At 42.1% G+C, this 17,190-nt stretch overlaps 1 protein-coding gene across 1 annotated transcript in view; it reads left to right on the top strand.

The window, feature by feature from the left end:
• LOC144602068 (EF-hand calcium-binding domain-containing protein 4A-like) overlaps positions 1-17,190 on the top strand; it is a 109,030-nt gene that overhangs the window by 77,121 nt on the left and 14,719 nt on the right. The window contains exons 11-13 of the mRNA XM_078414756.1: positions 3,693-3,783; positions 6,537-6,685; positions 16,588-16,723. Of these exons, the coding sequence (XP_078270882.1) occupies positions 3,693-3,783; positions 6,537-6,685; positions 16,588-16,723 (376 nt within the window). The remainder of the gene's footprint in view (positions 1-3,692; positions 3,784-6,536; positions 6,686-16,587; positions 16,724-17,190) is intronic.

Genomic DNA, 17,190 nt, shown 5'->3' with positions numbered 1-17,190 from the left:
CATACCCCTTTTCAGACATTTCACGTCCTCCTCTTGTTTCTGCATTTCATTGAGTCGTAGAGACAATCAGCATGGAAATGAGCCATGTAGCCCACAGATTTCATGTTGACCATCAACCATACATTCATACTAAGACTACATTATTTTCCCCACAATCCCATCAATTCCCCCCAGATTCTACCACTCATCACAAGGGGCATTTTACAGTAGCTAATTAACCTACCAGGATTAAGGGAGGAAGCCTGAGCCCGGAGAGGAAACTCACATGATCACGGGAAGAATGTGCAAACTCCACACAGACAGCATCTGAGGTCTGGGTCGAACCCGGGTCTCTGGCACTGTGAGGCGGCAGCTCAACCAGCTGTGCCACTGTGCTGCCCACGTTGCCACCTATGATTGTGTGGTGAGTAAACAAGGGCACAGTACACATAGTCTAGTTATTTAAATCATTGACATCAATTGTGAATAGGTGAGGCTCCAGCAGTGATCCCTGCAGAACTCCATTAACTCCATTTGACAAATTGAACGTAATCAATTCATTCCAAATCTGTGTTTTCTTTTCTTTGTCCAATATCAGTGTACACACATTTATTGCCCCAATGCCACAAAACTCTTTCCTGGAACAGGCACAATACAAGTAGTTTAAAATATTATGGCCCAATAGGCAGTCTGTGGTAGTGAAATGAAGCTTAAGATGATGAAAGTAGGTATTAGTTGTATAGTATACAAGCTAAGATGTTATAAATTTACAAGCAACATGGCACAGTGGCACAGCTGGTAGAGCTGCTGCCTCATAGAGTCAGGGACCCGGGTTCAATCCTGACCTCGGGTGCTGTCTGTGTGGAGTTTCTTCCTGTGACCATGTGTGCTTCTTCTGGATGCTCTGGTTTCCTCCCACATTCCACAAATGTGTAGGAAAGAACTGCAGATGCCGGTTTATACTGAAGACAGACACAAAATGCTGGAGTAATTCAGCGGGTCAGGCAGCATCTCTGGAGAAAAGGAATTGGTGATGTTTCAGGTCGGAACATTTCTTCCAAAAATGTGAGTGTTTGTAGGTTAATTGGCCTCTATAAATTGCTCCTAGTATGTAAGGAGTGGATGCAAAAGTGGGATAACATCGAACTGGTGATCGATGGGCGGCATGGATTTGGTGGGCAGAAGGGCCTGTTTCTATGCTGTATTTCTAAATTAAACATGTTTAAACCTTCATGGATTATCTTTCAATTGATTAAAATGCCAAGTCATTTCAAAGGTCTGCGTAACATGTGTGAAAAAGTTTATGAAGGGTTTGTAAAATTATATATGTAAAATTATTTGAGGTTAACTTCTGGTAAGCTGATCTTTGATAATAAAGATATTTGATGCAAACAAACTTTGCAATATTTGTTTTAATTTGCCCCATGTGAAGTGTGTTGTCCATATGGGGCTGTTTTGAATAATATCTTTCTAACAATACCAATTGCATTTATATAGCAACAGTAATGTAGTAAAATGTCCTAAAGTGCTTCCCCTGAGTGCTATCAAGCCCAGTTTAATCTGAAGCACTTGTTATACGGAGAACAAATCTGATTTTGATCAAGGAATCTAACTATGAAATAATGTCCAACCTGAACTTAGTTATAGATGGGAATTTATTTAAACATAGCAATTTTCCAAGTTTAGTAAGTAGCTTTGTCTGTCTTCCTTACCATTTAAGTTAGTGATTGGCACTAATTGTACACAGCTCACTGGAACAAGTTCTAAACTGTGCTTTCAACAGTAAAGGTTTCATGTAAGCTGTGTAGACCAGAACACGACCTGCACTACATCAAGGGTACTTAGGAAAGCATTACAAGCAGGGAGTATACCAGATGACAGACACAAAAAGCTGGAGTAACTCAGCGGGTCAGGCAGCATCTCTGGAGAAAAGGAATAGGTGATGTTTGGGGTCGAAACCCTTCTTCAGACTCAGGGTATAACGGATGATAGGTAAGATAACAGACAGAAATTTGCAGAGTTACTAATGTTAATCTAACAGATCTTGCAAACAGCATTTCGGACAAAACCAGGCACGTGTGACTTCTTGAGAAGTGACAGGCAGATTACGTGTTGCAAATGGTCAATACTTCCTAAGAGCGCACAATACATTTGAGTGGATTGAGAAACAAACCGAATGCAGAAGAAACTCTTTACCTTGTAGGTTATAGTGTAAATCACTTAAAATCAAATTGCGATTCTCCATGCCCTGTTCTTGAAATGGATTCATTCTCTCCACCCATCACTGTTGCTCAGTGCAGATTTTTCATCAGCATTTTAGAGTTTGTGTTTCATTGAAAGTGTTTTACCCTGTCGCTTCCCAGGTTGTTGTCTGTCCTCCCTTGTGGCCAGTGTTGCATTGTGATCCTGCCCACTCTTAACCATACTGATGTCATTTGGTGAACTTTGTTCAAAGCCATTCTTTTTTACAAGAAACTCGGCACTTTTCAAAACAATTATGTCCCCAAATGGGGCCAGGTTTACTTACGGAGTAATGTATAAACAATCAAACCAAAAATCTATAAAATAAAATGGTAGTTTCAACCTGGTTTTGTCATATAGTGACCACAGCTGGTCACTATTTAAAGGGTGTATGTCTTCATATAGTGTTCAAAAGCTGGTCACTATTTAAAGGCTGTAAGCCATATAGTGTTCAAAAGCTGGTCACTATTTAAAGGCTATATAAGTGTTCATATAGTGAGCACAGCTGGTCACTATTTAAAGGCTGTAAGTTTTCATGTAGTGGGCACAGCTGGTCACCATTTAAAGGCTGTAAGTTTTCATATAGTGGGCACAGCTGGTTACTATTTAATGGCTGTAAGCCTTCACACAGTGACCATAGCTGGTCACTGTGTAAAGACTATGAATCTCCATGTAGTGATGAGCCAACATGAAGACTAGCAGCCTTTTCTTGGCCGTGACCCTCCATAATGGTTGATCACTGTAACTTTCTGAAGTCCAGCAGCGCTCTCATCTTTGTTTGTCAGGGAGTTTTAAAAGAGCTGGTTTGTGTTATGCCATGTTCCACTATTAATCGATAAACTGTGGTAAAGGCAGAACTTAATCTCTGGATACAATTTAAAGCATTTTAATTAACATTTACTCTTCCCATTCCTCAGCTTCGACCGGGCAAGTTCTGATTTGTGGTCTGCCATCATCCAGCAAAAATGCAGTTGCTTTCACATGTTGCGGACACAGACTGAAATAGGATTGTCCTTTGCAATGTACCCATCAGTTGGAAGTCCAACTGTGTGAGTGAAGAAGGAATGGTTGCCTCGTGTGCCAGCAAAGCAGAGGGAACCCTTTGTCCCGTGCTCCTGCCGTTGTTTGATGGACAGCCCGACTTCATGACGGCAAACATTTTCGAAACACCATGAACAGTTTTTAACGGGTGTTATTTAGCCATGTTTCTGGGCTGATTGTTCAGGATCCTTGCTGCCCCTTTTAAATGATGTAACATTACCTATAGGCCAAAAATATTTTCTTGCAATAAGCTATATAAAATGAGTGTAATGTAAGTGAACCTTTCACTCAGAGAGAAGATTTGGGTTATTGAGGTTATTGGGATATTTTGCTTTGTGAATGTATTGTTGATTGTTGGGAACGTTTATTGTTATTTCCTCATCCTCCACAACCTCATGTGAATTAATTGTTCTGACCATTTTGATTTTCAGAGATCTCCCAGAAAAAAAATATTGTTGAAGAGAGGTTCAGTGATAGGGAATTACCTGGTGGAAGACAAACCAGTCAAACGGTTAGACCCGAGTCCATGCAATTTAAGTGCATGCAATGTGTTGTGAGATCTCCTTTTAATGCGGACACTTTGTTCTTCATTTGTTCATGATACTGAGTGCAATGTTTGTGTAATCACCTGTGACGTGATCCTTTCTATGTGGAAGTTTACTGTTTCCTTAAGACTTCCTCTTTACAGAGCCAGCTGATCAAATTGTGAGAATTGTAAAATGGTTCACAGGGATATTCCAGCTGATGCAGGAGAGAATATTTGTACTCCCTAATATTAGCCACTACATAACTACAGATCCACTCCAGTATGCCCCTCTGGAAATGTTTAGATTTAGCTTAATTTATTGTCACGTGTACCGCGGTACAGTGAAAAGCTTTTTGTTGCGTGCTAACCAGTCAACAGTAAGACAATACATGATTACAATCGATCCATTTACAGTGTACAGATTCATGAAAAAGGGAATAACGTTTAATGCAAGATAAAGCCGGCAAAGTCCGATCAAGGATGGTCCGAGGATCTAGACACATATAATGTGAATCCAAGCAGTGGGCTCCAAACAGTACTGCTGTTAAGGGGAAATGCAAAGGGATGGAAATTTAACCTCACTGATCTCAGTTTGTTCCTGGCTGCCTTCTCAGGGATGTGTCTTGGTGTAAGATAGTAGACAGCAAGATAATCTTGATAGTAGATTGTGAAATAATGCAGCACTACAAGAGACACTTTCGTGCGGAAATGCCTAATAAGGGATCCACCTTCCAAAGAAATGCGATGACATAACAATGTCTCACCTGCAGAGGACATTGGTCTAAGATGAAGGGGGGGAGATTTAATAGGAATCTGAGGGATAACTTTTTCACACAAAGGGTGGTGGGTGTGTGGAACGAGATGCCAGAGGAGTTAGTTGAGGCAGATACTACTGCAACATTTAAGAAACAAGGTACATACAAAGGACAGATTTAGAGGGATATATGGGCCAAATGCAGGCAGGTAAGACTAATTTTCCTCATGAGTTGATATGATTAATAAAGTGTTCTAATTGTAAAATCTTAACAGCGTGAGGAAAACCATTTGGGCCTTTGACTCTATATCCCTAGATATTCTTCCTTAAAACTCTCTACCTCATTTGAAAAAAAAAGTCTAATTGTACAGCCTTCACAGTATTTTCATGAGCGTAGATATCACAATTCTTCGATGGAAAAAAAGTGCATCCTTACTTCCCCACTAAATTGCCTAATGTTAATTTTAAATTCCTGTCCATCTTTCTTGACTTCCTCCATCAGATGGAATATTTTGTCTACCTCAAAAATTTCAAGGAGATTAACTTGCACAAAGTCTTGCCATGCTTCTCTGATGAAGTTCATTTTTTTGCTCAAGACAGCTTCTTCCCCTTTGTTATCAGACTACTGAATGGTCCCTCCATAAGCTAGGGGACTGTCCTGATTTTTCAATCTACCTCATTGCAGACATTGCAGTTTTTTTCTCGGCAACTGTTATGCTACAATGCTGAGGAACTAGATCCTACAATCTGGTATTTTTCATATCGCTCTATCTTTTGTCCTTGTGTTGGCTTCATTGTAGTCATGTGTGGTATTACCTGATTAGATTGGATCACACGCAAACAAAAGCTTTTCATTCTATATGTGTCATTAATAAACCTAAACCTTTATCTAAACTCCCTCACTACGAAGATAATTATAGGCCAGATCATGTTTCCTTTAACATAATTGCTGCACTGGACCATGTTTGATTGAGTAACTGAAAATAATAAAAACTGCAGATGTTGGAAATCTGAAACCAAAACAGAAAATGCTGGAGGCTCTCAACAGGTCAGGCTGCATCTGTGGAGAGGGAAACAGAGTTAGTGTTTCAGATTGAAGATTCTGTGTCAGATTGATTGCATAATTCCTGATTCCCTGGGACCCCATTGTTGTTGCCTTAATTAAGCTATAAACATATGTGTCCTTTCCCTTCAGTTTTCCTTTGAAGCTTGCTGTTAAAAACATCATGGTCTGCTCAGCAATGTGAGCCTTATTGGTTGTAAAACAGCAATGAAATTATTTGGCATGAGCAAATAATTATTTGGCATTAGCATTGGCATTAGTAGGGGAATCAAGAACTAGAGAAAATAGGATTAAGGTGAAGGGGGAAAGATTCATCAGGAACATGAGCGGCAACTTTTTTACACATAAGGTGGTGGGTATCTGGAACAAGCTGCCAGAGGAGGTAGTTAAGACAGATACTATCATGGTTAAAAAAACATTTGGACAGGTACATGGATAGGATATGTTTAGAGGGATCTGGGCCAAAAGTAGGCAGGTGGGACTAGTGTAGGGGGTGTGTTGGTCGGCGTGGGCACAATGAGCTGTAGGGCCTGTTTCCATGCTGTATGGCGATGAGCTGTTTAGTTATGGGGCAATTTTTACTAGGTTTGGCCATTGGAAACCTGATGGGGCTGAATGTGATTCGAGGTTTGCATCCAGCCACATTTGATTTAGATGATATTAGATGTTTTGGCAGGTGAATTGGGTTCAAATTGTGCACTGTTTTACATGCATGTAATAACTTCAGATGAAGCTGATACTCAAAATGATCATTTGGTTGGTTCTGATTTTTCCTGTGTTCGTTTTTGTATCTGTGACAAATGGATTTTTGCGCAGGCAGCTTGTCACTGCAGATTTGTCTCTCGTCGCCGCTGAAGTGACCGCAGAGCCCAGCAAGAAGAACTGTAAATATGTGTCAAAGGGGAAGGGTGCAAGAGAAGCTGGTGACGAAGGGCTGTGTAGTCCCACGTCAGTGCAGGACGATGGGCTGTCAGATGAGGATGCAGACTGTGGGGTGGCTGGACTACCCGCCCTGTCCTCCGGAGAGGAAGATGAAGCCCCACTCTCACCCAGAGGCCAGCCAATTGGCACTGAAACAATGGTGAGTAAGACCAGTCCTACCACACAGGTCGATCACTCTTCCTCAAGGTATTGATCATGCGGTTGCTCGAGACAATGGACCTCCCTGTTTGAGCTTCTGCATAATCAAAAAATCACTATACAGTTAACCCTCACTGTATGGACCAAGGGGGAGGGGGGGATGGAGGCCATTCAACCCATCGTTTTTATGCCACCTCACACAGCAATCCCATTCCCCCACTAAATTTTCCTGAAACCTACTCTCTCTACATTCCCAGCAATTCTAATGCCCACCTACACTGGGGACAGTTTGCAGTTGGAACCTAACCTATGAACCTGCACACCTTTGGGATATGAGAGGAAACTGAGGGGAGCACCCAGAGAAAACCCATGCAGCCATTGGGAGAATATGCAAACGACACACAGGCAGTGCCAGGGGTCAGGATTGAACCCAGGTCACTGGTGCTAGAAGGCAATAAGCTTACTTGCAATGCCACTGAGCTGCTATGTTGGATACAATGCACTGGTTGCATTTGAGTCAACATTTTGTAGAGGCTCAGCATAACTTACTTGTCTAATCTTCTATCGACAAACTCTTTGAAGCACTTCCCTCTGGAAGGCGACTCCGGACTGTCAAAGCAGCCTCAGCCAGACATAAAAACGCTTTTTTTCTGCGAGTATTAGTTCTACTCAATAACCAAAGTTTGTAGTCTCATTTTTGCTCTGGTTTATTTTCACCCACATGTTTAGACCATAATGGTGTATCCTTATTGTTTTGATGTGGTTAGGCTTTATTCTTAATTGTTAACTGTATGTTTGTGTTGTCATTTGTGAGCGGAGTACCAAGGCACATTCCTTGTATATGCATACTTGGCCAATAAACTTATTCATTCATTCATTCACAAGGTTTCGTATGGTAAGCTGCTCTGGAAGGTTAGATCGCATGGGATTCAAGGAGAGATAGCTGAATGGATAGCAAATTGGCTCCATGGAAAGAAGCAGAGGGTGATGGTGGAAGATTGCTTCTCAGACTTGAGGCCTGTGACTAGTGGTGTGCTTCAGCGTTCGGTGCTGGGCCTGTTATTGTTTGTCATTTACATCAATGATTTGGATAAGAACATACAAGGCAAAATTATCAAGTTTGCTGATGATACAAAAGTGAGTTTTGCAGATAGTGAGGATGGTTGTAAAATATTCCAGCACGATCTGGATCGATTGGCCAGGTGGGCGGAGGAATGGTTGATGGAATTTAATACAGAGAAGTGTGAGGTGTTGCATTTTGGGACGTCGAACAAGGGCAGGACCTACACAGTAAAAGTAGGCCTCTGGGTAGTGTTGTAGAGCAGAGGAATCTCGCAGTACAGGTGCATGGTTCCTTGAAGGTCGAGTCGAAGGTAGATAAGGTGGTCAAAAAGGCTTTTGACATTTTGGCCTTCATCAGTCAGAGTATTGAGTATAGAAGTTGGGAGGTCAGTTGTATAAGATGTTGGTGAGACCGCATTTAGAATATTGTGTTCAGTTCTGGGCACCATGTTATAGGAAAGATATTGTCAAGCTTGAATGGGTTCAGAAAAGATTTAGGAGGATGTTGCCAGGGCTAGAGGGTGTGAGCTATAGGGAGAGGTTGAGTAGGCTGGGTCTCTATTCCATGGAGCGCAGGAGGATGAGGGGGGATCTTATAGAGAGAGGTGTACAAAATCATGAGAGGAATAGATTGGGTGGATGCACAGAGTCTCTTGCCCAGAGTAGGGGAATCAAGGACCAGAGGACATAGGTTTAAGGTGAAGGGGAAAAGATTTAATAAGAATCTGAGAGTTTTTTCACACAAAGGGTGGTGGGTGTATGGAACAGAGGAGGTAGTTGAGGCTGGGACTATCCCATCATTTAAGAAACAGTTCAACAGGTACATGGGGTGGGACAGGTTTGGAGGGATATGGACCAAGTGCAGGCAAGTGGGACTAGTGTAGCTGGGACATTGTTGGACGGTGTGGGCGAGTTGGGCCGAAGGGCCTGTTTCCACACTGTATCACTCTATGACTCCATGGCTTTAATTCCCAAGACCTTGAATGGTGCTTTGATCACTTTGGCATTCTTTCCTGATACCAATACATTCAGATCTCTTTGTTCTCAAATTCCCTTTGAATTGCATCCATTATATTACATTTTCTTTCCTCATTCCTCTACCAAAATACATCACTTTACATTTCTCAGCCTTAAATGTCATCAGCCATGGATCTACTTGTTCCACTAGCTTGACGTAGCTCATGCACTCAGTCAGTATTCACCTCACTGCCCAATGCACGTCCAGGTTTTGTGTCATCTTCAAACTGCAAGATGGCTTCTTCTGCAACCAAGTCCACAAAATGAACTTAGAAATCTCCTGTGGGGAGAAGGGAAGCACCAGTTCAGTTGATTGGGAGTATTTGATTTCTCAGATTGTATTGTGCTTATTTTTTTCAGGTAAGTTTATGGGCTTGTATATCATGTTTGGGAAATATTGATGCAAATCAGATTATTGGGTTCATGATTATGCATAAACAGTGCAATTAAAAATACTGAATTATTGTGTGTTATCAAGCAAGGAATACTTGCCTTGGAAGCTCTCTTGCATGTTCTGTGTAAAGACATTGTGGCCTTCCATCACAGTGAGAAGGTGACTGGAGGAGACTCACTGTGATGGATGTTTCTTTTTGTTTGGTGTTAGTTTATGATTGTATGTGTTATTGCATTTTTATTGATTATTCTTATTGGTCTTATTGTTGAACTGCGGGTAATGTTTCATTTCACTACACATTTATGTGTATGTGACAAATAAACGACTATTGACTATTGTTCCTATCTAGTTGTTGGAGACTGATGTGCATCTCATGTTACCATGTCATTCCCTCATGATTGGGAATGGTATGGCAATACTTTACTGAACTGTATGCAAAAAAAAAATCTCACTGTACATCTGTACATGTGATAATAAAGAACCATTGAACCATTGAGTATGCAGTGTTTAGATTCAATAAACACAATAAAATATGATCTAGGTTTACTTTTCTATTTTCCTTTGTTTAGTTGAGATTGATTCAAATGTCTTTATAAAATCACATCTTTGTTAAAATCATCAATATTCTCCCAGTTTCTTTTCCATACATTTATTTCATGGGCTTCCATTTATGATCGGATTGTGAATTAGCATTTGTTCTATCCTGCCTGACCTGGGTCACCTCTCGGTTCTCCCCCCTCCATCCATGTTCATCCCTGGCCCCTTCCTGGATCTCCACACCATAGTTTATGCTAACCCTCGCCTCTTAGAGTTACACAGTGCAGAAACAGGCCCTTTGGCTCAACTTATCCATGATGACCAACATGACCCATCTACACTTGTCCCATTTGCCTGCGTTTGGCCCATATCCCTCTAAACCTATCGTATCCATGTACCTGTCTATATGTTTCTTAAACATTGTGATAGTACGTCAAATACCTCCTCCAGCAGCTCGTTCCATACACCCACCACTCTTTGTGTAGAAGAAAAAGTTGGCCCTTGGATTCTTATTACATCTCCCCCCCACCCCCCATTTAAAACCTGTTATCTGATTCATTATCCCTCTCCCTCCCCCTCCCCCCCCCCTCCATCTCCTTTTTCTCAGCCTTTCATTATTCAGTAGATTTCGATTAGATGCCCTCTCATCAAAACTCCAGCCAGTCAAGGCCCAGAGCCATCAAACGCTTCTCGTATGTTAACCCAATCATCCCCAGGATCATTCTTGTAAACCTCCTCGGGTCCCTCTTCAACTCCAGCACATCCTTCTTCAGATATGGGGCCCAAAGCTGCTCACAATATTCATTTCAGACACACCAAAGTCCCAGGCTGAAGTTTGAACTCTGCTTTTGCTTGTGTTGCTGACCCAGGATAATAGCTTTCAGCATTTTTTTGTGCAAGAAATTGCTGATTGAGCCAGATGCAGGCAGAGATACTGGCACTAACAACATTTGAGTTTGAGTGTTAATACCTATGTAGCAGACCTAGTTGTGTCTCACTTCATCCAACTCTTGCCATCCAACCATTAAAGTGTAAAATTATCCAGTTGTGTCCTGTCTACAGAAAGCAGGATAAATCCAAGCTGATGGAAGGTATATTCACAAAATGCTGGAGTAACTCAGCAGGTCAGGGTATCGTTGATGTTATCAAGTATCACTTACCACAATAAAAAGTTGACCTCTGAAAGGCTGAGTTTCCCCAGAACCAGTTGACTCCAAATCTTTTTAAAGTGTTGGTCCAATTATTGACAAAATAATTCTAGAAGTAAGGTGACTGGAAAAGTGGTAGCACAGTGATGCAGCTGGGAGAGCCACTGCCTCACAGCGCCAGAGACCCAGGTTCAATCCTGACCTCGGGTGCTGTCGGTGTTGAGGTTGCACGTTCTCCCTGTGACCATGTGGGTTTCCTCCGGGTGCTCTGGTTTCCTTGCACATCCAAAAGATGTGCAATGCGGAGGAAGGAACTGCAGATGCTGGTTTATACTAAAGATAGACACAAAGTGCTGGAGTAAATCAGCGGGTCAGGCAGCATTTCTGAAGGAAAAGGATGGATGACGTTTCGGGTCAGGACTGAAGAAGATAGTTGAAGGCCAATCCTCTCAGCCCAAGAACATCAGTGCACAAGATCTCCAAGGCAATGCTCCATCAACTGTCATGTCTTCACTGGAACAAAGTGGGGATGTTTAGTGATGATACCACAGCAGTTAGTTCCATTCACGATATTTCTGATAATGAATCAGGAATATGAAATATGAAGCAGCAGCCTGAGAAAATCCAGCAGTGGGCTCAGAAGAGGCAGGGTATCTTAATATCACGTAAACCAGGCAATTTGATTCTCCACACCAGCTTGTCTATAACCATTTCTCATTCAATAACGTTGCCACCATTTCATGTTACATCCTTAGAATTGCCATTGGCCAGCAACATAAATAACACACAGACCCAAGGAACTGCAGGTTTTATTTTTTAAAAAGACACAAAATGCTGGAGTAACTCAGCGGGTCAGGCAGTAGCTCTGGAGAACATGGATATTTCAGGTCGGGACCCTTCTTTAGACTGATTGTAATAGCCGGGGAGAATGCTGGAAGAGAGGTGGGATTGGGACAAAGCCTGGCAAGTGATAGATGGATACAGGTGATGGGGGGTTTTGGCAGATGGGTGGACAAAGACCTACGATGGGAAGAAGACAAAAAGCTGTGAAATAAGGCGACAAGGAGAGAAGTTGCAGGAAATGTGTCATCAGAGGAAGGGATATTGGTGGAAGGGGAAGAGGAAGGGGAAAGATAGTAGTTGGTTAGTTACCTAAAATTGGAGAATTCAATGTTCGTATCATTGGATTGTAAGTTACCCAAGCGGAATATGAGATGCTGTTCCTCCAGTTTGCGCGTGGCCTTGCTCTGGCAACGGAGGAAGTCCAAAACAGAAAAGTTGTTATGGGAATAGGAAGGAGAGTTAAAATGGTTAGCAACCGGGAGATCGAGCAGGCCTTGGTGGACCAAGCGCAAGTTTTTGTTGAACTGGTCGCTTAGACTATGCTTGGTCTCTGTGATGTAAGAAAGGCCACTTCAGGAGCACTAAATGCAGTAGATGAGGTTAGAGGAGGAGACACGTTTACCAGAGCAGCTCAGAGAATGGTCAGAGAATGGCTCATGTTATGACTCCCCACTTAAGGAACATATTTGAAAGTGATAAAATGCTCTTTATTTACCTGCACGAGGGCAACTCTGGCTCCCGGGGAAGGCAGTCTCGTTTACTGGCACCCAATAAATATGCAAACATTCGCTCCTACCATCATCTGCACAGGCCACCAATTCCCAAATGCCTTGCAATAACTTGTAGCATCGTGACAGTGTTCCCGAAACCACACACAAGCACAAGAAGATCGGGGGATCAGAAGAGGACCACTAAGATCCTATTTCAATCATGCACCACCCTAGAGTAACAGAGAGGTACAGCACAGAAACTGGCCATTCAGCCCATCGAGTCCACGCTGACCATCAGCCACCTATTTACATTAATCCCTCCACTGATCGAATCCAGTTTTAATTGTCCCCATTTTCTCATTAACCTGACCCATTTTCTTCCACTCTCCCATGTGCCAGTGGGAATTTACCGTGGCCAATTAACCGACCAATCTGCTCATCTTTGGATTTGCATTGCAATTGATTTCAAAATCGTCAAAAGTTTGCCTAACGTGAGCTATAGTGTATTCTTGCTCCTACTTTGATTGCGCTTGGACAGCAGTGTTCCTAGGCAGCAGCGACAGCTCAAAGGGAACCAGGGGAAAACTGTCTTCAAATTGTTTACTAGAATTTGAATGATACAAATAAATAATAAACGTAATAATATCCACAACCTTACCATCATAATATCACCAACAATTTGTCCTGGTCCAATGACATGAATGCAATTTGTATAATAAACAAGTAATAATATCCACAACTTTTTGCCACACAGAAGACAGTGAATGCCGGAGGAGGTAGTGGAGGCAGGTACTATGACAACATTTCAAAGACATTTGGACAGGTGCACGGATAGGAAAGGTTTAGAGGGATATGGGCTAAACATGGGCAGGAGGGACTAGTGTAGATGAGGCATCTTGGTTGTCATGGGCAAGCTGGGCCAAAGGGTCTGTTTCTGTGCTGTGTGACTATATGACTAATATCTATGGTCCTCTCATCTCCAATCAGCTCCATTCCATGCCACCATTCTTTTCCATTCCACCCTTTTCCCTTCATCCTCTGCCGTCATGCATCTAATTTCTCACACTTATTTATTTACTCTCATTTCCATTTCATTTCATCTCCTCTACAACCCTCTCTTCACCTTGCCTCTTTTTTTCCTCTTGACTCATCACTTCGATTCTCTCTATTCTTCTTTTCACTTCTTAAGTTGACATTCTTGAATTTCACCTCACTCCACATCTCTCCATTTATCTTAATTACATGAGTCTGAAGAAGGGCCTCGACCCAAAATGTCATCTGCCTGTAATCTCCAGAGATGCTGCCTGACCCACTGATCAACTCCAGCACTGTCTTTTTGTATCTGTATTCTCCATTCTCTCTCTATTATTTCTGTACCTTGCTCCTACTAGCATGCATCTTTATTCCTCTCCTACTCCCCCCTGTTCATTATCTGTCCTTTGTTCTCCTTGTTTACCTCTCCTCTCACTCCTTCTCTTTAATGTGGATCTAGCTAGCAGAGTACTGTGTGTAGCAAAAGGAACGAGTGGGTCATCAAATTCAGGCAGTGTATGGAATATTCTGCCTGAGGTTGTAACAATGGTGCTCAAGTGAAGATGGTTGAGAACTTCAAGTTCCTAGGTGTAAATATCGCCAACAATTTGTCCTGATCCAATCACCTTAATGCAATAGGCAAGAAAGCACACCAATACCTCTATCTCCATTGATTCTTACCAATTTCTTAAGATGCACCACAGGAAGCATTGCATTGGGATGCATCTCAGCTTGAGGCAACTGCTTTGTCCAAGGCGAGATTAAATTGCAGAGTAATGTAGATGCAGCCTTGTCCATCAAACACACTATCCTTCCCCCGCCTCCATCGACTCTCACACTGTCCCCCAAAGGCCAACATAATCAAGGCCCACACATACCATGAGATTCCCTCATCTTTTCTCTTCATTCGGGCAAAAGACACAAATGCTTGAAAGCTCTTTTGACCAGATTCAAGGATAGCTTCTTCCCCATTGTTATCAGACTCTTGAACGGATCTCCCAGAAGCTAAGGATATTTTCCTGATTTCCAAATCTACCTCGTTGTGGTCTTTTATAAAACCTTCATTTTCTCTGTAGCTGTGGCATTATATTCTGCACTCTGTTTCCTTTCTCCTTTTTGCACTACACGTTGTACTCATGCATGGTTTGATTGTACTTCTGTTTGATATGATTTGCCTGTATAGCATGTATCTCGGAACATAGGACATCGTTGTAAGGCGCAGCTAAGGGGCCTTTAGCCCACTACATCCACGCTGACCTTTTTGCCCATCTACACTACTCCAAGTGACAATAATAAACCAATACCAATGTAGCATATCTGATTCCAGTCCCATAATGGGGGAGTTAACCATTCTCATGCAATTATTGCCCAAGATGGTGTGTAATAATGTCATAGAGTCATACAGCATGGAAACAGGCCCAGCGGCCGAACTTGCCCACACCGACCAACATGTCCCATCTACACTAGTCCCACCTGCCTGCGTTTGGCCCATATCCCTCTAACCCTATCCTATCCATGTACCTGTCTAAATGTTTCTAAAAAATTAGTCTTGCCAAGATATTGGGAATTAAAATACATTATCGTCTTCATCTATTTAATTTAGAGATATAGCATGAAAACTGGCTCTTCATCCGATCGAGTGCACGCCTACCATTGGTCACCTGATCATGCTACTTCTATGTTATCCCACTTTCGCATCCCTACTATTTAGGGGCAATTTTACAGAGGCCGATTAACCTAGAAACCCACATGACTTTGGGATGTGGGAGGAAACTAGAGTGCCTGGAGGAAACCCACGCGGTCACAGGGAGAACATGCAAACTCCACACAGAAAGTCCCCGAGGTCAGGATCACATCCGGGTCTCTGGTGCTGTGAGGCAGCGCACTCCTAATTCACCTAATTATATGCACACTAAGATCAGCAGAGAAATAGAGGACTTTTCACATCACCTGTAAATAGTCCCCTCATGACGTGATGTTCCTTATGTCAGCCAATTTTCTGCACAGAAATTAACTGTAAGAAGTGAGAAGTTTAATAAGTGTGGGAGATAACATAATCATGTCTCCTTTCTGACTTCTGTTGTTTATACCTGTAGTTGTTCAATCGTTATTCTCTTTCATTTTCTGTATCTAATTTGCGATGAGTTAAAAGATTCCAATAGTTACTTCCTGGTTCAGGTTCTCAGTTACTTCTTGGGAATTCTGATTGGCTGAGAAGATCCACAGCATCATTCTCCTTTGGTAACACATCCTACTGTTTTGTAGCGATAGAGCTGCTGCCTCATAGCGCCAGAGACCCAAGTTCCATCCTGCCATCGCGTGCTGTCTGTGTGGAGTTTGCATGTCCTCCCTGTGGCCACGTGGGATTTTTCTGGGTGTTCCGGTTTCCCCCAAAGACATGCGGCTTTGTAGATAAATTGGCCTCTGTAAATTAACCTGAATGTGGATGAGATGGTGGGGTAATATAGAACTCGCGTGTAATGATCGGTGTGGACTCGGTGGGCCGAAGAGCCTGTTTCAATGCTCTAAAATAACTAAGTCCCAAAATACCTTGTGGCTTCATGTACAGTTGGCCTGATAAGAACTTCCTGTACAGAAACCCATCACAAACTCTGGACCCAAAACAATTGTTCATTGCTGCCTCCAAAATCCAGCATTTTTAGGCAGTTCAATGATTGCTTTTTGCTGTTTCACCTTTACAATTTCACCTTCCTTTCCCTTAAGAAAATTAACCCAAGAGGAATTGACCTTTCCCGAGTTGGAAGTTTTCTCAACAGATATTAACCTGTCACACGATATAATTTAATTTTTTCTGTAGATATATTACATATTTGTCACCATTCAGAACAATTGAATTGGGTTATTGACTTTTGGTGCATTGTTTCATTGTGTCATGCTTTTGCTTAAAGGCAGACTCTAAATATATTATACCTTCAATCAGGTGGTGTTGTAAATTGTGGCACCTGTACACATCCATATTGGACAAATATGGGGCTTCATTCTAAAATTGATTGTATCATTAACAATGCTAACAAAGCAGTGAAACCTAGTGTTGTTAAAGATCAAAAATATGGATCTATGAGGAAAAGCAGATCACCTGCGAATGGCTTGTTGGTCTAGGAAGGGGCTAAACTGACTCTTCTTTCATCCTTTCATCCAGGAGTCTGAGCCAGTGAGTTCTTCCCCTGATAGGATGTTCAAAGTGGTATTTATTGGAAACTCCGGGGTTGGGAAGAGCTCGTTCATTCACCGTTTCTGCTATGATCGATTTCTCCCTGAAACTTGTGCCACAATTGGTAAATATGAAACTTCTAACTGCACTTTAATTTAAAAAAAACTTTTTTTCCTTTCCAGCTGAATGTATTGTTATTAAAGTTGTCAAACGTCACCAAGGTTTACAAATGTCTGAAATGAGATTGCTGCATATTGGAAGTGGCTCGTACAGATGAGATACTAACCTTGGCCATACCCATCTTCTCAGTCAGATGTAACAGATACCATAGCATGCTTTGAAGAACACCAGGCATGTTGTCCTGTGTCCTAGCCTCAAACCATACCTAAAGCAGAATATCTGGGGTAGTTAGTTAATTGCTATGTACAAACTTCTTGAGTTAGTTTGTGCAGTGGAAGCAACTACGTGTATTAGTGTGACCCAGTTGTGTGCAGATTAACTGCTGCATTACTATCCTCCAGCATGGACTACATTAAAAATGGCAGCATATTGTGTGCATTGGGGTGGCCTGAGGTAACAAAATGGCATTTC

This window comes from Rhinoraja longicauda, chromosome 18 (genome assembly GCF_053455715.1).
Source record: "Rhinoraja longicauda isolate Sanriku21f chromosome 18, sRhiLon1.1, whole genome shotgun sequence".
In the NCBI taxonomy this organism is placed as follows: Eukaryota; Metazoa; Chordata; class Chondrichthyes; order Rajiformes; family Arhynchobatidae; genus Rhinoraja; species Rhinoraja longicauda.
This window is presented reverse-complemented; position numbering and strand designations above follow the sequence as displayed.